Source organism: Ictalurus furcatus, chromosome 16 (assembly GCF_023375685.1).
Source record: "Ictalurus furcatus strain D&B chromosome 16, Billie_1.0, whole genome shotgun sequence".
Lineage (NCBI taxonomy): Eukaryota > Metazoa > Chordata > Actinopteri > Siluriformes > Ictaluridae > Ictalurus > Ictalurus furcatus.
In genome coordinates this window covers 11,723,714-11,745,324 of record NC_071270.1, presented here as the reverse complement: position 1 = coordinate 11,745,324, position 21,611 = coordinate 11,723,714, and the positions used below count along the sequence as shown (strand labels likewise).

General features: G+C 38.9%; 1 protein-coding gene across 9 annotated transcripts; it reads left to right on the top strand.

The window, feature by feature from the left end:
• The first annotated feature begins 29 nt into the window (after positions 1-29).
• bach1b (BTB and CNC homology 1, basic leucine zipper transcription factor 1 b) lies at positions 30-21,269 on the top strand. 9 transcript variants are annotated; one of them, XM_053644626.1, is made up of 6 exons: positions 30-494; positions 1,979-2,255; positions 2,441-3,604; positions 9,047-9,265; positions 18,604-19,018; positions 19,254-19,706. In XM_053644626.1, exons 2-5 carry the CDS (start codon positions 2,022-2,024, stop codon positions 19,015-19,017), a joined length of 2,031 nt encoding a protein of 676 aa, XP_053500601.1. In that variant the 5' UTR covers positions 30-494; positions 1,979-2,021; the 3' UTR covers position 19,018; positions 19,254-19,706. The 9 variants fall into 9 exon arrangements, with proteins under 9 accessions (XP_053500601.1, XP_053500600.1, XP_053500598.1 ...); XM_053644625.1 differs by having other exon boundaries at positions 19,250-19,706; XM_053644623.1 differs by having other exon boundaries at positions 30-490; positions 2,004-2,255; positions 18,604-19,706.
• The last annotated feature ends 342 nt before the right edge of the window (positions 21,270-21,611 follow it).

Sequence of the window (21,611 nt, the reverse complement as noted above, 5' to 3'; positions counted from 1 at the left end):
TAGGTAGTTTTAACTGAATTAAGTAGTCACATTTCAGGACTCGACCGATGAGGGATTTTAAGTGCTTTTTACTTTCTTATGCGCGAGGTTTTGCTAAATCAAGTCGCTATCAGACATTTACACGCTTCCCCTCCCCCTTACAGACCCCAGAGCAAAAATACCGCTGTTGGAAGTGGCAGTACGACGGAGTGACTGAAACACTGACCGTGGCCGAATCCCAATGAATAGCTATTTGTGAACTACATAGGGTGTGAAAGTCGACATTTTGTACTGTATCTAGGGCGCCTATACAGGGAGTATAAAGGCATTGGGAATGAGCCTCCGTGTTTCAGTGGGCTGGATAATAACAACAGTCTTGGTTTTGGTCACATGACGGAAACACAAGCTCCTCCTTGTTTGCTACGAGTCGGAGGTTTTTTTTTTTTTTTTTTTTAAAGTTACGTGTATTGTTGACAAATCGAAACGTCTGGAGTTTTACTCGAGTGACATGGTAGGTGAGTATTAACTTTTATCTTGGATGAATGTTTATATCGGTGAAGGATTTACTCGTTACAGTAAGAACGGGAAACACGAGAGAAAAAACAGCTTTCCTACCTAACATATGCTGTCAAAGTTTTCCAGACAGGGTGTTTACTACAGTTTGGACTGAAGTTAAATGGTGTTAACACGTGTGTGTGTTTATATAGAATATGTCAGGATTTCTTAGTAACCAACAACACCACTGTTTTAAATCAAAACGGTTTCACTCGCGTCCTTTTTTCTCCTGACATTTTTCTTTATGACTTTCCCCCGTTTTTTTTCCTCCTTAAACGTGGGCAGAACTGAACCTCTCCAGGGCTTTTAGGGAAGTAGGTTGGTGTGTCCGCTGACGTACGGTGTTGTATAGTTTCCTCAGAAAGTGACTGGAATATGTGAAGGGAGAGGCGGAGAAATGTGCTGCCTCATCCTTTATCAGCAGCGCCGTGAGTCAGCAACAGCCGCAGCACAGACTCGCCTGACCCCACTTCTCTCTTTACTTTACCTCTGATAACGACCGGCAAGGACACGAACATGGCAGCAGTCACACTGTCTTTATAATTAGTTTGTATCCGTATTTTTTTAAAAAAAAATATATATATATAGTAAACCATGATACGTGACCCCTGGTTTCTTTCATTGAGGCGTTAGTTGTTTATACCCTGACGGTGTTTATGTCTCAGGAACTCGGTCGCTTCCTGCAGGATTGTTCTCTTCTCTTACATGTGTATGTATCAAGACCTATGCTTCTGTCATTGTTTGTTTATTTATTTATTTATTTATTTATTAAAGACGTGATGCTTGTGGTGACTACTGTATTATAGTTGGTATAGTTACAGTTGTTGATTTGTAAAAGCACAATTGACTGGTCACTTGAATTGAATGGCTTGAAGACTGTGTTGGTCACACTAATGTGTTGGTTAGAAGTTGTTCATTTCTCAAGCTGAAGTTTATTAAATGAAAACAAGCATCACTTCAACTACAGTTTTATTAAAACTAAGAAAACAGCTGTTAATAAATTACAGTTTTAAATCTAGCTCATTTGTAGCACTGTGGGTGAAACAGAATGAAACGCTCTTAATAGCTCCAATAAACAAATACACACTTGCCAATTTGAACAGAGTGAATATATTTATTAATGTTAATAAAATAAATCCGTGATTATAATTGGGTCCATGCAGTTTGTCGGTGGAATTAGTTTTGGACTGGAAGTCTGCCTTGGCCCACGTTAACACTTTCTCCTCTTTGTTCCTTCAGAAGCAAGGAGGAAAAAGTGTTAACAGCCCAGAGCGTAGCTCTCTGACTACAGTTTATTTGTCAAGACGTAGTATGTATCAAAGTCCATCTGTTGTAAATCCTGTCAGTGAGATAATGAGCAGCCGCAAATATCTATCGGCCTCGGTTATGATTAAGTGACAAAATCAACACTTTCATGTTTTTTTTTTCTTCTTCTCATGTGCAGAATTTCCTCTTTCACTATGATGTAGGTGTAATTTAGCGTGACAATGTCGAGCTGCAAGACTTCAGAGTTCACGTTCCAGTCGTCTGTGCACAGTACGCATGTACTACGCTGTCTGGATGAGCAGAGGCAGAAGGACCTCCTGTGTGATGTGACGGTGGTGGTAGAGAACCGCAGTTTCAGGGCTCATCGCTCGGTTCTTGCCTCCTGCAGTGAATACTTCAGCGCCCGCATGACCAACCACACAGGCCAGGGACTCATCATCAATTTGCCTGAGGAAGTAAGTGCATACTGTATTCTCTATCTAATGCCCTGTAACACTGACTGCTCTTTACTTTATTACACATTCAGCTATATACAACAAATACATCATTGCTTACCCTTTGAATAGTATTCCTCAAAAAATGTCCTTTAAAAAAATGAAGTGATTTGATTCCAATGCTTAAAGTGGTTTTGTTTTCCAAGGTATCGACTGAAGGATTTGAACCCTTGCTGCAGTTTGCATACACCTCAAAACTGCTCTTCACCAAAGAGAATGTGTTGGAGATCCATAACTGTGCGACTGTTCTGGGCTTCAAAAACTTGGACAAAGCCTGCTTTGACTTCATCTTGCCCAAATTCTTTGACAGCAGCAAAGGTTCATCGAAGGTCCAGAGGAATCAATGCTGCAAGACCAAATGCTGGAAAGCCAAGGTTGAATCAAGCTTTAACAATGATGGTGCTAATGATACTGGTGATGTATCATCAGCAAGTCAGCCCTTGAAGAAACAGGAGCCAAACATCTCCTCAAATCTCAGTGAAAACGCAGCAAGAAGCTGTAGCCCGTGTCAAGTAGAAACTGAGCCAGATACAGAAGCAGAGTCAGACTACTCCTCACTTTGTCCAAAATACCGCAAGTTTCAGCTCGCTTGTGGGAAAGGCCAGTCTTACACAGACACAGAACCAGAGAACACTGAGAGTACCTGCTCTCTAAACTGCCTGCCTTGCTCCAGCTTTGAAACATGTGAGTCTGCAGATACTGTGTCTGTCAAAACCTCAACAGGAATCACTGAGGAGGATGCTATGTCCATTTGCTGCACATTAGCAAAGCAGTCTCCAGTTGAAACACCTCCAAGTCATTGCTCAGGCAAGACATCTCCACAGATGTGTCCAATGACTGCATCCTGTAGCCAAGGAGGTTCCTTCCTTCTTCCTCCTCCTCCTCCATCTGCTGGTGAAGTGGTTGAACGTTCTTCTGTGCGAGTCATGGGAAAAGAGTGCACAGTATCAGATTGTAGAACTGGAACTGTTTGTCTGAACCCAAGAAACGAGCAAAGGAGCAGTGTGGAGATGGAGGTGGCCAACCAACTTAGCACCTGGTCCGACATTTGCAGTTCTCGTGGCTCAGAGCCTGCTTCAGCATATGGCCAAGGCATGGTAATGAAAAGCTCAGAGCTACAATGGCTAAAACAGCTAGAGTGTCCCTTTCTCAGGGATTTGGGTGCAGTCGATGCTCAGGTGCGATGCAGTGAGGTGACATCCCGCTCAGAGGAGTGTTCCTACATTTCCTCCATTCATTCAGGAGAGGACTCTGACAGCTTTGATACTGAGGGGGACAGTGAGTCCTGTACCAGTGAGCAAGCAAGTCTGGTAAGCGTCTTTTTGATTTCTGATACCATGACATATTAGCACTCAAATGTAGGGCTGCACAAAAAGTTGTATAAAAAATCGTGATCTTGATCTGTTTCGCAATGGAATTTGATTCAAAACAGCGTTGATTCTGTAGCATTTACATTTGGGTAACTATTGCATAAAACAGAGCACCCCTTATTCGTTATGATCAGTGACAATAGATGTTGTACCATATGACCTCATGCACAAACCTGAAGTGCAGCGAGCCTACAGAAGAAAAGGGCAAGAAAATCACTGGAAAGCTAAACTGTAAGTGAATTTTAAAATGACCCAATTGCCTGCATGTATTGAGAAGGGACACTGCAAAACATTAAATTCCTAATCACTAAACACTTGATGACTAAATGTGAAATTAAATACTGAGCAAGTGCATCATGGCTACAGGTGCTGTCTCACACAAAACTTGCCAGTAACACATAACGCATATAGCATCTTTATCATCTTTGAAGGGAAAATTCACCCAAAAAGGAAAATTCTGTCATCAGACAGAATTTCCCTCATGTCGTTCCAAACCCATAAGATCTTAATTCGTCTTCGGAACACCAATGAAGACATTTTTATTGAAACCTGGAAGATTTCTGTCCTTCCATTTACAGTCCAGTAACCAAAACTTTAAAGCTCTAAAAAGTAAGTTCATAAAGGCACCATAAAAGTAATCCATGTGACTCCAGTGGTTTAATCCCAATTTTATGAAGTGATACAAATGCTTTTTGTGTGCAAAAAAAACTAACTTTATTCACAAAATATCTTCACTTCTACACAGATCTCTGACTCGCATTCACAAGAGAACCACGATGCATGCGTGTTGTGTTGATGCGAGAGCTAAATTTTTTTGTTGAGAGCAGACATAAAAAGTCCTTTATGTCGAAATCTGCAAACATCTTTGTTACAAAGATTGTTCTCTGTGACTCAGTTTGTGTACAGTATCCCTTTTCCTCGGCTTTAAACAGTGCAGTGCTTCCGGGTCCAGATGTTCTCGCAAAAGCAGAATGTTTTAGTTTTTTTGCGCACATTGTATTGCTTCATAAAATTGGGATTAAACCACTGGAGTCACATGGATTACTCGATAACATTACAATGCCTTTAGGAACTTTTTGGAGCTTTAAAGTTTTGGTTACTGGACTGTAAACGGAGGGACAGAAATCTCCCAGGTTTCATTAAAAATGTCTTCGTTTGTGTTGAATGTAATTGACGACAATTTTCATTTTTGGGTGAACTATTCCTTTAAGACTTTATAAAGTGGCTTATGAGTTGCTATCATTTGACCTGCTAATTTTTTAACAAACTGTTAATATTACTGGTTTCTTTTTAACTTTGGGAGAACACATTCTGTGCTCTTTAATATGTTTAAAGTTACAGCAAAGATATCAGTAATTCAAAATGCAGATGAGCTGTCTTTAACAAACCTCCAGTAGGAAAATGTAGCTACTAGGGATGCACCGAATGTTCAGTGAAAAGGCCGAATAAATTTGACCGAACAATGACGTGTTTGATGACGTGACCAAATAGCCTAGCAACCAGAGTGAGACGCGCGAATGTCACGACCTCCATTTCTGGCAGCGCGCTCGGAGAGATGAGGGGGCGTGCGTATGTACGATCTACGTGCACGAGTGCTCAGCAAGCGCATGCTCTTCGGATGTTCACAACCATGACATTGTTTACTGTGGACAAGTGCGTTTGTTTTGTTTCTGTTCCGGAGTATTCTGTCACGTCGCGAGACGTAAGGGAGTAGAGTACGGAAACAGGTAAAGATGTATTTATTTAAGGGCAGGCAGACAAATCCAAATCGTAATCCAAAAAAACGTAGTCAAGACACACAAAAGGTCGGGCGATCGGCAAACAGGCATGAACGGGGCAAAGCAGGCATCAAAGTCGCGATCACAGAAAACAGGGTCATAGCACAAAACAAGAAACATGAACTAGTACTATGGACTGGGAGCGGAAAACCAGCGGGGAGTAAATGAACTAATCTATAGTTTAAACTAACTAAACCTATCAAGGAACATAACATTAACAACGTATATAACTATACTATATCTACTATAATACGCCGCGAGGTGTACAGGGACGCGAGCGGTATATATCCCCAATATAATCAGCCGTATATAACGAATAGAACCATTTTTTGCACTCTTGTCAATGCACTTTTAATGCACTTTTTTGTTGTAGGCTACAGAGTGTTACATTCTTTCAGCAGTCAGTTATAGGCCTAACATAGGCTATTCAAGGGGGGGCTCAAAGATGACCACATAAAAATATTTTTATTGTAATAATTTATTTATTTAAAGTTATATTGTGCCTTGTTGGTAGCCTATGCCTGCTGGAATGAAAAAAAAAATGTTCAATGTTAAATAAATATTTTGAAATTGTAATTTTTGTAATTGATTTTTTTCTTTGAAAAGCAAGACAAAATAGTAAAAGGCACATTTTGACTATTTAATTTATGCAATGGTGAAAAAAAGGCCAAAATAAATGGAAAAAACGTGTTCGGTATTCGGCCTTCAGCCTTCGGGCAAGTTTTTCATTCTCTTCGGCTTCGGCCAAGAATTTTCGTTTCGGTGCATCCCTAGTAGCTACCACTGCCTGATGCAGTTATGTAAGAATTTAATAAATAAAACATATTATTCCTTAGAAATTGGTCAAATAATTGCAATTTTAATAATTTATTACCTGAACTTTAAGGGGCTAAGGGAAAAGGGGAATAGCAGGGCAGCTGTGTTATTGCTAGGGATAGAACAAATTTCCAGGCCAGAAAAATTTTAATATACAGTGGATATTTCGCATAAGTATTCACCCCCCTTGAACCTTTCCACATTTTGTAGTGTTGCAACCTGGAATTGAAATGGACTTAACTTTTAACATTTGATTTACACAAATGTCCAGTATTTGAAGGTGCAAAAACATTTTTTATTGCCTTTATTTTTATGACACAAATAAAACAAAAATAATTTGTTGATGCATAAGTAAAATACATAAAAAATTATATAGTTTATCCCTGCAAAGCACAATATGATAATACTTCCACCTTTCTTCAATGTGTGGCTGGTGTTCAGGGTGATGAGCATTGTTGGATTTCCACTTGTGGCTTCCTCTAGGCAGTTCCACAGTTGTGCCATATTCTATAAATTTCTATATGGATTTAATGGTGCTTTGCAGGTTGTTGAAATTTTGGGATTATTTTTTATAACCAAACCCTGATTGGTACTTTACTAAACTCTTTTGTTAGCTCTGTCACCTTCATGCTGTTTGCATCGGTTCTCTCTCTGTCTCCCAGGAACAGGTGTATATATGTTCTGATCATATTACACTGTAATTCCACACAGGTGGACTCCAGTCAGCTAATTATGTGACTTCTGGTGGGGACAGGTTGCACCAGAACAGATTCAGGGGTTTCACAGCAACAGGGGTGAACATTTATGGAAAAGTTTTACATTAATTATTTTATAAAGCACACTTTTTGCAAGGCACTTGAGGAATGAAGTGAAGAAACAATTCAGGTCCACTGCTTGGCAAATGACTGTTTTTAAAATATATAATTGGTATATGCATTGAAATTAAATGTACCTTTAAATGCCTCTAAATTGTTTATAGGATTTTTTAATTTTAAAGTTATAAAAACCTATTCTAAAGAACTCAGATGTTTTCCAATAGTCCATGCCATAGAAGTCTAATGACCAATTGTGCAATAACACCAATTGTTGTGCAATAACTGTGCTTGTTGAGGGCCTATAAAATGTTGGTAGTGTTCTTATGTTGCATGATTGCTGACCCTTAACCAGCTTTATTGAAAAGGCAAAAGTCCACTAGATCACAGAAAAAATGGCCTCATGTTGGGCAGACACAGGCACACACTATAATAAACCAATTACAGTTTTATATGTACATTTACATTTATTCATTTAGCAGATACTTTTATACAAAGTGACTTACAAATGAGGAAATACAAGCAAAACAAATCTATTGTAAACAAACAATGCAAACAATTAATGATAGCCAGGCCAGGTTTTGTTAATAGTTTACGATTGCATTGTCATAATTTTTCAGTGCTGTGAGGCTAGAAACTTAAATGATAAAGTGGATATTGTACTTATAATTCAGGGAAAGACCCAGTGTAATAACTCATTGTACAAATCTTTCACAAGCTTTAGGTACAATAATACAATGTTTACTTTTGGCACATATTAACAAAATTATATTACTGTTGTTTTAAGATATTAAAAAAACAATGAAACAATATAGCCAACAGCAGTTAAGGGGTCAAGCACTTTCTCGCCCCCACCCCACGACAGAGGAAGAGCAGAAGCCACTGGGCCCATCAGCTCTTATTTCCAGGGACATATATTAAATTTGATTTAAATTTCAATACAACAAGCTTTTGGCTTTAATTTGAGTGTATTCCAACATCACTCTATACATTTTGGAGCACCAAAAGGCCCAGAAGACTATGGAAAACATCTGTGATTGATGATACTTTCCCTGGTGAAGAAAAAAAACCTTTCACAAAAGTTGGCCAGAACAAGATCAACCTCTAGGAGGTAGGTGTATCTGTGTCAAAGTCAGCAATAATAATAAAAAAATGATGTATGAAACCACAAGATGTAAACCATTGTTAAGGTCAAATCAGGAAGACTTAAATGGACAATGACCTGAAGCACATTTTAAAACCAACCCAAGACTTTTTTAAAGGCAAAGAAAAGCAATGTTCTGCAATGGCCAAGTCAATCACCTGACCTGAATCAAATTGAGCATGCATTTCACTTGCTGAAGGCAAAATGCCCCTGGAACAAGCAGGAACTGAGGACGGCTGCAAAGGATTTGCAACCAAATATTAAAAATGGCAATTTAATTTATGATTGTTCATTTGCCCAGTTGCTTTTGCTCCCATAAAAAGGTGGGGGCCACATATAAAAAGTGCTGTAATTCCTACACCTTTCACACGATTTGGGTGTGAATATGCTCAAATTAAAGCTGAAAGTCTGCACTTATTAGTTTATATTCATTATTTAAGTTCAAGTCCAATATACTGTGGTAGACAGCTACAATAACAGTAATTACAATAACCTTGTCAATGTCCAAATATTTATGGACCTGTCTGTATATGCCAAGTTTGGTGTCAAAATAATAGCATTTCTGAGATGTGGCCTTACTTCCTTTTTGGTGACCTTGTCATAAAGTTTATTTGCATGTTGTGGACAAACTGTACCACTATTATTTATCAAAAAATCTGAGAAACAAGTTGTTTGTTAGTTTCACAATGTTGTGATCCAGATTTTGTCATGAATTGACAATTTTTCACAAAAGGAAAGGAATTTTATAAAATCAAAATGTCTGACTTCCTGTTCGACAAAACTTTGAATTCATTACTTCAAGAATGCAAAACAGGTTGACTGATATTTCCAGCTTCTTGCACAGATGCAGCTGCCATTTTCTGTGGAGGGCATCGTATCGCTAAGCCGCAATGACTTCCAGCAGATGTTGAAGACGCAGCGGCTGACACGTGAACAGCTCGATTTTGTGCATGATGTACGGCGCCGCAGCAAAAACCGTATTGCTGCTCGTCACTGCCGCAAGAGGAAACTCGAGTGCATCCACAACCTGGAGTGTGAAATTGAAAGACTGGTAAGTGACTGATGTGGTGATTCTTTCCTTCTAAACACAGGTAATTATGGTGGACCTGTAGTGCACAACACAATATAATTTAAAAAGCAAACAATACAATGGAATCAAGCCGCAACACAACGGAAATGCTCCCGACCATTAGGGGACAGTGTTGGCATGGAAAAGAAAATACGAGTACAATGTAAAAATACTTCTTTACAAGTACTGTAAATAAACACGTAAGCAAAAGACACTAAATATGTTTGTGTTTTAATGCCTAAAACAAAAGAACTCATTGTGCACATTCAGGCTTTTTTTTTTCACACTAAAAGCTCCAGGAACATCACTTGTACGGTGCCTGTAAACCACGTCATCAGACGTAATTTTATAGCCATACCCCAGTATGACAAAGCTACCCAACATCTCGTTCCCTTCTCATGGAACAGGGTAACATGCATAGCCCAGATGTTCCCTTTCAAAGGGAACTTAATGTTGCTTGAGCTTCACGCCGTGGGAATGAGTACACACACTCCATCATACTGAGGGTATGGCCTGTCCAAAAACGGTCTTGACCTGAGGGTCACTGCAAGATCCTTGACCAACCTGTAATACCGAATGAATGTGTGCGGCATAGACCACCCTTCCACAGCACACACATCCTGTAAGGGTACCCCTTTGATAACGCCTTTTGCCCAGGCAACCCCCCAGTGGAATGAGCCCCTATGCCCAGAGGCTTAGCGAGACCGCGCGCCTCATAAGCAATAGAGATTACTTCCACTATCCAAATAGAGATGTGCTGCTTTGACACAGCATCACCTCTACTGTCACTACAAAGCAGACCAGCAACTGCTTCGACTTATACCCCTGGCCAGAGTGGTGGAAGTACACAGAGCCCTCACTGGACATAGTAGGTGCAGTATTCCTCATTCTGGTGTAAGGAACAGAGGAGGGCAGAAAGCCTGCAACACTACTAACAGGGCAGCAGACATAGGCACTTAGGATATAATCTGGCCTAGGATATAGGGAGGCCTTGGCTAATCCAGGGGCAAAGTCAAGGCAGGAAGGGGCAACAGAGATGTCGGGGCCAGCCAAAAGAGCCACCTTTAGGCTCTGAAGCTGACTCTAAGGGTTCAAATGGGGTGCCTGACTGACCTTCCAGGACCACAGAAGGTCCCAGGAAGGTATGCGTGATCTGCAGATGGGCCTCAGTCATCTGACACCACGCATAAACCTCGAAGTTAGAGGATGTTGCCCCACAGAGGCTCCATCAATAGGGGTGTGGCTGGCTGAAATGGCAGCTATGTAGACCCTTATTGTAGAAGTAGCCAACCCTGCTGAGAAACTTTATTGTAAGAATTCCAGGCATGTAGCTATTGTGCAGTTTACTGGGTCTCACTGACATTCCTCATACCACAATAAAAAAAGTTGCCTCTTGAATGCATACAGTTTTCTTGCGGATGGCGCACTAGTGTTTACCATGGTCTCTACATCCTCGGTTGAGAGGCCGGAATCTTAAAGTTGGTACCCCACAGGGGCCAGACCCACAGTTTCCATAGTTCCAGCCGAGAATGATAAATCAACCCTCTGGCTTGAGATAATAGATTCCTGCAAATGAGAATCTCCCAGGGAGTGCCGTCCAGCAGAGATAGCATCTCTAGCAGCAGATGTAGCACAATCTTGGCAAACTCTCGCTAGAGCCTGTGGGAGCAGAGCAGTCGGGGGGAAAGGTGTACAAACATGACCTTGGCCACGTGTGTACCATGGTGTCCAGCCCTAACCTCCGCCATATGAACTCTCCCACTATGCACACACCCCGGGCCTCAGCCCCTGCATCGACAGGATGTCTGCCCAGATTGTACACTGCACTCACTGACACAACTTCCCCTCTGCCAGAGAAAAATTACAGGTGAAAATTCATGTCAAAGGAAAAGACCAGTAGGGGGCAGTCATGTTTCATTTGAACAAACATGGCTTGCTAGTCAAATCTTTGTTTGACTTGTTTATTACTGAACCTGCACCATCACACGCCGCGCCAACCATCATAAGCCGTGCCAACCACCACCACAAGTAAATTCTCAATCTGTGGGAAACACTGACCATTAAACTAAAGCACTTTGCTAGCGGTTAGTCAACTCACCCAAACGCATCCTGTAAGAGATTAATCAGATTCATACACAACATAAATGCGATATTACAACCTGCATCTGTAACAACACATTTGATAAATGTTGGCAAATTTTTAATACACAAAATGTTTGAATATTTGGTTTAATTTTGATCGATTCAAACAGTACAGGTACTATAACTATAGTATTTAAATTAACACGGTTAAAGTGTGTGTGTGTGTGGTAGAATAACGCAGTGGTAATGTGGCTGTTGGAGAACACCAGTAACATGGGTTCAATCCTCAGAGTTTCATTTTACTCAGGGCATTGAATATATATGATTAAATCATGTTAATGTAAAATTATGTTAATGTAACTCAATTCAATCACGTGAAACTGATGTACATATTTGAATGAAATAAATTCAATGAGCTTTTTTTCAGTGTGTGGATTGTGTTAATTTTTTCACTAGTGAAACTTTAAATCTAAGAAAAGTACAAAAATTTCCATTGGCAAGAAAAGAGAAAATGGAATTCATTCAACACCAGTTTGAGGAAGGACATTCATATTTACACATCCACACACAAATTGACTTTATACACTGAAAAAAAAAATTCATTAAATGAATCTTGTAATTAGAATTTTTTTAAAATTAGGTTTAGCATATTAAAACCATAATATCCTGTAATATTAAACCATATGTAACCATATATTAAACCATAATAACCGTAATATTAAACCATATGTAAACCATACATAATACTTTTTCTAAAATCTAACCGACCACACATTACTTTTTTAGTGTGCTATGTGTTTAGCTACAGTATGTTGTTCCATGTGCCACCTGATGGTTATTGTGTGAAGCACAACAAATGAATTTAAATTCTAAGAAGCATGCCTGTAGGGTGCTGCATAAACACACTTGACGTATCACGTGAAACCACGTGAAAAAACACACATTCTTAAAGGCTACATCGGTAATTGAGCCTGTCTGAACAGGGGGCATGAATGTAACCCTCTCTGGTGATTGATATATGAGACTACCTCTGTACTGTCTGCCATAACTAACACATGGTGACCTCTCAGTGCTAGGAGTACGGCCCACACTTATAAGCAATTTATATGCCACACGATGAGGGCCGCTTGGTTCTGCACTTACACTGGTTCTCTCTAGAACAACATCTCAATGTTGAATCGCCAACTTCCTGGACCGTGCTAAAATTAATCAGTCATCCAGGTAGTTTAGCACACGGATGTGTGTGTCACCCTGGAGTCGCAAAGGTGGACCGGTAAATAATGGCTATAAAAACCTCCCTGCCTCAGAGAAAAAGGTACATGTTCTATGACCCCTTTGTCCAAGAGTAATCTGCTTCCTGGGCTAACATCAGGCTCTGCATTGTGCTGACTACTGTGGCGAGTACACCTCTGAAACAGAGGGTTGAGCTGTGAACTTGACCCGGTGCCCTTTTCTGTGGAGGACAGAACCCATGGAAATACATTTAGCAGTAGTTTCCATGCTGTTACATGGTCTCTGCCTCGCTGACCAGAGAAAACTGAAAACTTGGGATTATCTTGACTAGGGGAGCCCTACAGTAATACTCGGGGCTAACTGCCCTAACAACCTCTCATCTCATGATGCCTCCGTGGCCTCTCAGGACAGCTTATTTTTGGGTTTTTGGTACTGATTATCATTTTAAAATCAGGCCTACTAGCAGGCTGCGACTGTGGCTACCCAGTCCCCCTGGCTTTCTGCTGGGGGAGGTGGGCCGCCACACTCTCTTCTGTGCCTCCCTCACAGTTAAGCAGGTTTGCCTGGTAGGCCTGCAACACTGCCATTGTATGCAAAGACCCACAAGCAAGACCCTTTGCTGCATGGTTTTGCCAGTCACTGCCGAGGTGGTCTTACATGGCTTGGATATCAAAGCTGGCCCCCCCTGATTTTGCTGCATTCGATGGAGAGAGCTAGCTCACAACTACCTAATCCACCTTCGGCATAGCAAAATAACCGTACTGTTTATCCTCCGAGATGGCCGAATAATCCAAAGTCATGGAGTTATAAACACAGCTTTCCCCAGAATCTAAAACTTTATGTTGCACTTCCGGGAAAAAGGCGAATTTTCGGTGGTGCGTGGGAGCGCTGTTCTTCTCACTGGCTCCGCCTTCTGGCTCCTTGGAGTCAGAGAGGATGGGTTGACTCTCCATACCAGAAGGAAAAGTTGCTTCGTGAACTCCAAAACCCGGAAGCGGAGAGTGAGATCTGGAGGAAAGAGCGAGAGATAGAGCAGTGCTCGTCTCTGGTTCCCTCTCCAGACCCCCAGGGTCCTGAGGTTTTGAAGCCTGAGCCGGGTGCACAGGCACTTCATTACGAAGCATTCACAATGAGTGCAGTCAGCCCCCTCGAGGGCTGCCACAGCAAGCTCCACTCCCATAAACTTCATACATAAAATATGTCCATCCCCCCCATCCAGGAGGGCCATTTTATTGATTAGTTGTTGCAGCCCTAGTACCAGTTGCTGGTTAGCTGACATACTAATGTGAATATAGTGGTAAAAAGTAAGGATAACTTACTCTTTTATGCTCTTCTCATTTATGCTTTGCTCAGTCTGTTGGTAATTTTTTTTTACATTTTTTTATTACATTTTTTTTTTTTTTTAAAGTAGTGACTGGTTAACCTTACCAATCTACTTCAAGTGTTCACTAAGGTCATATAGTCAACAGTAAATTCTTATAAAAATTTATCTAGTGTAGTTGCTTTGGTTTATGCCATCACTTTCTTTACTCACATTGGTTTACTAGTTATAATATCAGTACACTATACTAGTTATAATATAGCTTAGACATCAAAATAAGTAACATACTGGAAAAACTGCAAAAAACTCCCTGCTGTAATTCTGTTAAAACAGTTTACAGCAGAAAAAGACGACTGAACTGTCAAGGGTTTCAGGTGCATGTTGGAAAGTATTTTCCAGCTTGCACATTCATGAAGCTACTGTCATGTACAAAACTGCCAATGACCTCATCAACCATGCCCTTTTATTATTATTATTATTATTATTATTATTATTATTATTATTATTATTTAAGTAAATCCTATAAAACACAATTAGTATATGGAAAAAATACTAGGGGAGACATCAAGGGCAACTGAACTTATAAAAAACTACAGAACACGATTCCCTAACATAATTTGTATATATGCAACTTAAAATACAAAGGTTAAAAATTGAACTCCAGCCAGCCACTAGAGGGCCTCAGAGACATTTTGGCCACACCTTTTCACCCCTGTTATGACAGCCACCCATATATACAGTCATTTGATGGAATATATTGCTTTCACTGTCTGATAGTAGGCTGATTGTCAAGAACAACATACTGGGTAAGTGCTGTTATTTTCACTCACCTATCACTGTAGACATTCTTGCCTAGCCTGCATCAATGCTGCTTTGTGCTGCTAGTAATGATCTCATGTTGACTTTTATGTTTATGATGCTTTATCAGGATACTTGTATTATTGGAAGTTGCTGTAGTTCCTCCTCTTGATAATTTCCTAGAACACATTTTGCACTCTGCTTTGAATTGATCATTATTTGGGAAAAACATCATGATTCCTTCCATTTCACGTCATCTGTTCATATGCTAGCCTTAGGTCACACAGTATCACCTGATATTGGATGTTGGTATTGGGGCATCTTTCATGAATATGAGCATGAGTAAATGAACTCAGTGTCCGGTTGATACCCAATACCAGTATTATTATCGTTGCATTCCTAGTAGTGACCAAGTGAGGGGTTTGACATTAAAAAAGCAAGGTGGGGTATGGCATGCTTAAACACTTTTCTATATTCACAGACCCAGTTGTCGGTCCTCAAGTGTCTACCAGTCATCAGTAAGAATAATCAGTGGAGCTTTATTTATTCAACAGTTAGTGTTAATTTATAATAATTATAAAATATATAATTTGAATTATATTTACATTAAATACAATAAGTTGAATGAATGTGTCTCGCTGAGTAATAGGGCTCAGTTAAACACTTACTGTAGTGAAAGCTAATCTCTGAGCAAAGATCTACAAGGCTATTATTTTCCAAATATTGTAGAATAGATTAGTTTATTAATCTGTTAATGTGTAATCTAATTAATATATTAATCATTAATTAGTCATGTTTGTTACTTTTATATTCCTAAATGTGTTCATTGTTCAGATTGTTGTGTGGAGTGCACACATGCACTGCTATTAAAAGAATCTGAATTAAGTGGTTAGCAATTACCTGAATAATTGTACTTTGTTACTATAGTTAAGTATTATTTTGTGGGGTATTTATTGTTCAAATTGAATACTTGTATGTGAGTAATTGTAATTGAGTATTACATTTCTAATAAAAAAACACACTTTTTACTTCTTATATTTTTATTTATACCTTCGGAATACTCATTACAGATCACAAAGGTATCTTCTTCTCTCATCTAACCAATGACTGTATACCATACGTCAATTGGCTGGGCTTCCTCACATTTTATTTAAATTTCACTTTAAAGCATTCAATGAAGTTAAATCAATAGAGAGAAAACTATCAAGAATCATACCAATTCATCATCTACAGTAACCTTCACAATGTAGTTAAAGCATATAGCTATCTGTGTGCATTTGAAGATGGATAAGCTGCTGGACTGCAGTGTCAAACTTGAGGATGAGCGCCCCTGACCCTACCTCAGTATAATGTTTCAATATAATAGCTTAAGCAAAGACTCAAATTAAATGATGTAAATTTTCTTCCCTTCCTAGAAGGCATGAACTCCATCTATTTTGAAAAAGCATGCTGAGGTAAATTTTGCTAATTTGCTAAAATTATCTTATTATTCTTCTATAATTGTAGTTATTATTATTATTATTATTTACCACTAATGCAAGGCAAATTCTAGGTAATTGTAAATATTTGTTATTGGTATGAATATATATATATATATATATATATATATATATATATATATATATATATATATATATAAATATAAACTTCTGATTCATTAGTAAACTACATAGTCATGTATATGACCAGTGAACTTACAGAGATTGAATGATGTTTTCAGGCAATATGGCATAGTTGTTTACAGCAGTTTTAGATAAGTAATAGGGTTTACACAAGTAAATTTACAAAGGTTTTTACACGTAAACACACATAAAAACACTTAATTTCATCTGTTAAAAACCCTTTACTTTTTATGTTTAATTTTAACTTTTTTTAACTTTTACTTAAGTACCTTTTTGCCTTGATACTTTCACTTTTAATTGGGTGTGATTTATAAAAATGAATTAGAACCTATCGCACAAACACTTCTTATACTCCTGCTAATTGACCTTCAGCCACATTATTAACTTTCTGCTTCACTGAAGACTTTCTTATGTGCCAGGCAGATACAAAAAAAAACAAAAAAAACAAGCATGGGTGAGATTGGTCAAACTTTCTGCAGGAAGTCAGGCATCATTGGTCAAAATTCCTTTGGGTACAGGCAGGAGTCTGATTGAAAAATACTTCTTGCCCACACCTCTATCCTGCATATGTCAATATAAACTATCATTAATCACTGAATAATGACTCCCCAACTAACCATGGTCAAAGGCATGTCTCTGAGTCTTGTCTCCTGACTGCCCATGAAGGAAATTCACAGGGAAGGTTGGGAAGTGTTTACCTTCCCACCCCCTCGTTCTCCCTGACTTAGAGCTGCTGTTGACAGCCATATTCCCACACCTTGATTTGCTAATGCAGATCCCATCCACAAGCATTTGACAGCTCTTGGAAATTTGACCTATTTGTGTCCATGATTAGTGGATGGCATAGTCACTACCTTCAAATTATGTTTTTTTTTGTGGCCGTGTTGAGACACTGGTCCTGGAAATGCCTTGGCTCCTCAAAGCACTAGCTCACCTGCACGGGCCTTACCCAGAGAGGAAAAAAGGGATATACGAGGTGGGGATAGACAATATAAAGTTGATATACGAGGTGGGGACACAGAGGGGGTCTCATTTCTGGGCAGTGGGGATGGGAGAGCGTGTGAACATGCGTCCCAGAGCTGTTGCACATACTGTAGGTGAACAGGTGGCCAACCTTGCTGAAAGTCAGAGACAAGAACATCTGATAATGTTGTTCAGGGACACAGCCTGATGGCCTGAATCAGTTGGTTGTACTCCAGCTGGTTCTGGGCTGGTATCTGCTTGGCCATTAGCTCGGCTTCCCCAAACAGCAGAGACAGTCCATTAGGCTCCAGGCAGCAAGCTCCAGAGACTTGTTCCTCAGACTGTGCCTTAAAGTGTTAGTGATGTTTGGCCCACAGGTTGAGCAGGGCCTGGTGTTAGGCTTGATGGAGCCGAGAGACTTAATCACCTGAGTCAAGTCAAGTCAAGTGGCTTGAGATGAATCTGTGCTTAGGTTTTTTTTTTGCATCTCTGTAAGAGTATGGTAGGCAGAAAGAGGAAAAATGGCACATTTTTGTTTCTTCTATTTTTATTTTTTCTAGAGTGCTTTTTAGGAACATTCTTGCAAATATAAATCACTTCTCAAAATTTAAATGTACGGCACACACACAACGTTTCATTTTCATAGCTCAGGCCATTGTCAAATTCCATAGGATTTGTTCCACTCTCCATGGTCCTGCTCTTTATCTGGTGTTTGACCCATGCAGAGAGAGGAAACACAAATAGTTTATTGTAAATCATACACTGGTGTAGGTACTCAGTCATTACCTGCTCGTTCTCTGTGACTCCTCCCTTCTGTCACAGCTGGTGCTTAAACATGCCTCCTTTGCCACAGCCATCATAACCAGACTAGTGACCATTTGTCATGGTAGAAATGAAAGCTTTGTTATTACTTGTACACGGAGTGCCATACTAACTGAACAGCTTTATCATCCTAGTTAACATTGTTTGCTATATAGTATGTACCTATGGTGGGATACTACTTTGCTTTACAGTTAGGTATTGTAGTAAACAGATTTGGACTGTACTCTCATTTGTATACATCACCTTGAAGAAAGCTTTTCAGAGTATTAAATATTCTAATAAAATAATATTCAGAATATTTAGATTTTCACAAAAAGAGCAGCTGAAGGAAACACAAAGATTAGCATTTTTTCAGGCAAAATTATCAAAACAATTGAATAGGACTTATGTCCTGTGATCTTTTTCTTTATCTTATGTTCAGTTAGATATTCATTGGTATGCATGGGTTTGACACTTGCTTGCTTTTTTCTGTTGAACAGCGGTGTGAGAAAGACAAGCTGAAGACTGAAAAGCTGCAACTGGACCAGATGAGGCTGAAGATATGGGAGAATTACTCAGTTCTGTATGACAGGCTGTGTGCTGAGGCCAAACTGCAGCCTGAGCAGCTACAGGTGTTTGCCAAGTATACCTCTCTGGCAGAATGCCCTTTCTCTACCCACCTGTCTACCAAAGCGCAGCTTTACCACTGCTGTGAACCTGAGCTCCAGCCCTTAGCATCATGCATTGGCACTGACACTTGCAGCTATGAGCCTGGCACCTCCACCAGATCTGCCAACACTCAGAATCATGCAGCTTCAGATCTCCGATCTACTGAACCTCCGCACACAGGGAACAGAGAGACCATGTCCATCTCTCCGGACCAAATCAGTAAACTTGAAACAGATAAATTATAAGGTGCTTCCTTTTACATTGTTTGTAAATCAAGAACTATGCTTAAAAAAAATTTGTTTACTATATGAATCAAACATTTATTGTTGACAATCAGTTTATTAGATTAGATCAGTGTATTCAAGTCTTTTCTCTTTATGGTTGTATGTTGCTTCTTTTATGTATGAAGGTCAGGTTTGTTTCTTAGTGTTCTATGAACTTTTTGGTGAACCAAATTATATTTTTTATACTTCTAAGGTAGGTTCCGCATAATTACACTCCCATGGACTTTTTGACCATCACTTCTTGACCATCCTGATCATTTGAGTCCTGAAGAGGTAATTAAAGATATTGCATTACATATGGAGTATATAGCATTAATTATGGCTGAGGAGCAAGGTGTACAGATGGCCCAGGTATATGTGAATTTTAGGATGATTTTCTAATGTACACTTTTATGACAATCAAAACCTGGGCTACATAAACTGCTTCAACTAACTATGTTATTGGCACAGTTTTGTCTTAAAGCAAATCTAATTGTAACAGGCCATTACAGGGTGAAACATTTATAATATTTTTTTTCCTCTCAAATATCAATATTCTAACCTGATAGTTTTGATTATGTTGTTACCTCTGCGGTTTTATTGCAAGGGGCCATATTATTTCATTTGTCTTACAAGACAAATCAATAAATTGTTTGAGCTTTTTAACTTCACTAAGCACTGGATTGATTCATTTTTACAAAATCTAGCAGTCAGTTTGATAAGCAATTTGATCTTGATTTTATCATTTGTACAGGTATATTTTTACATTAATGTTCATTGTTAGTCACTACTGTGAGTATTTGTTGGAAGGAACAAGTATTTCACCAGCAGCTGGCAGCACATGACTAATAACCTTGGTAACAACCAGTCTTAGTCAAGGTCTAGTAGATTTCATCTGGTAATAAATGCAGCTCAAGCAAGCAACATGATCACCCAGCGCCTTGTCGTTTTATCGTTCTGAAATGTTTGTTTTCAAAGAAACCCTTTAGAGAATCGACATAATGATGGCTATTGTTTCCTTCCCTATAAACCTCACCTTTCCCAGATCCTAATATGTGAAGTTTGAGTAACTTTTTTTGTTTAGTTATAAAATAATTCTTAAATAATTCTGCAACGTAGTTTCTAACTGATATGATCTCTATGAAGCTGTATAAATCAGTAGCAGAAATAGAGTTTCTATCCAGGACCAAGGCAGTACAAAAGAATGCTGTTGGGATCTTTTTTGTTAGAAAACAAGTCGTGAAAGGAAAACAGCAAATATATTTTGTGCTGTGAATGCAAAAAGCATGAAAACAGGCAAGGAAATTGATGGCAGGTGTCACTACTCATTCTATCTTGAATTGTAATGTGTGTTACAATTCAACAGTATCTAAGGCGGAATCAGAATCCGCAGTGTCCTGACAGATTGTTCTCGAACTGTCATTCAGGTGAAATCAGATGCTAAGAACAGGACAGCCAGAGAGGCACATAATCCACAGTCATGTTCATTCAAGATTAAAATATAGAACAAAAAATCTGCTTGAGGTACAAAGCAGATTAGAGGTCACATAACGAGTATTACAGATGTCTAAACCCAATTGTGGAATTAATCAAAATAGGCTACAAATGAGGGGGGGATGGGTGTTTACATTAATGAAAAGTCTTCTTGGGCTGATTCCTGACTCCTATAAACATACAGTCATGTGAAAAAATAAGTACACCCAATGCAAATTTTGTTTTTTCTTTTTTGTTTTAGATATTTGGACAAGCAAACATTTGATCCTCTTTGAAACAGTGCCTATTAATAAAGGTGATGCACTCTTTCAAATGAAACATAAAATTGACAGTTTGTAGTAACTTTCACAATTTCATTTTTTTCACCAAAAAAACACCCAGATCAGTCACATGGAAAAAGTAAGTACATCTATTAGGGCTGCACGATTATGGCCAAAATGATAATCCCGATTATTTTGATCAATATTGAGATCTCGATTATTTATCACGATTATTAATTGATTTTAGTAACAACATATTTTTATTGCACTTTCACATTTATAAAATTTTCTTATACCACAATATAACACACAAGTAGGCATGAGAAAACTTGAGCTGGTCAATTATGACAGAATTTAGGAACATAATGTGAGCCATGACGCATTCATTTACCTTCTGATAAACTAAATTTAATATTTTCAGTTCATTTTACAGACTGTATGCAAAAAACAAACGTTAACCTGTTCCACCTTGTAAACAAATACAATAAAAATCAATGTTCAGTCTTTGAAGTCTGCTCCTCTTAAATATATTTAAGCTACACTATTAGACATTTTCCACTGTCATGGTTCTGGGCTGGACTCAGTTCTCGAACCGCTCTGTGTATATTGTGTATATATCTGAATAATCTCTTATAGGATGTGATTGGGTGAGTTCATTTACCCGTCAGATGCAAAGCGCTTTAGTTTAATGGTGTTCATTACTGACGTTCCGATCAGGATTTTTACAGATGATATGATCCAGATACCAATCTTTTTTTGTTTAAACTTTAATCAGGAGGTCATAAACAGTTAAATGTAAGCTCTCTGCTCGTGGTCACTGTT

Excerpts from the sequence above, each read along its gene's own strand:
- bach1b (XM_053644619.1), top strand. The coding sequence starts at position 2,022 with ATGTCGAGCTGCAAGACTTCAGAGTTCACGTTCCAGTCGTCTGTGCAC. Across the intron at positions 2,256-2,440 it reads TCATCAATTTGCCTGAGGAA|GTATCGACTGAAGGATTTGA; the intron begins GTAAGTGCATAC and ends TTGTTTTCCAAG. Across the intron at positions 9,266-18,603 it reads AGTGTGAAATTGAAAGACTG|CGGTGTGAGAAAGACAAGCT; the intron begins GTAAGTGACTGA and ends TCTGTTGAACAG.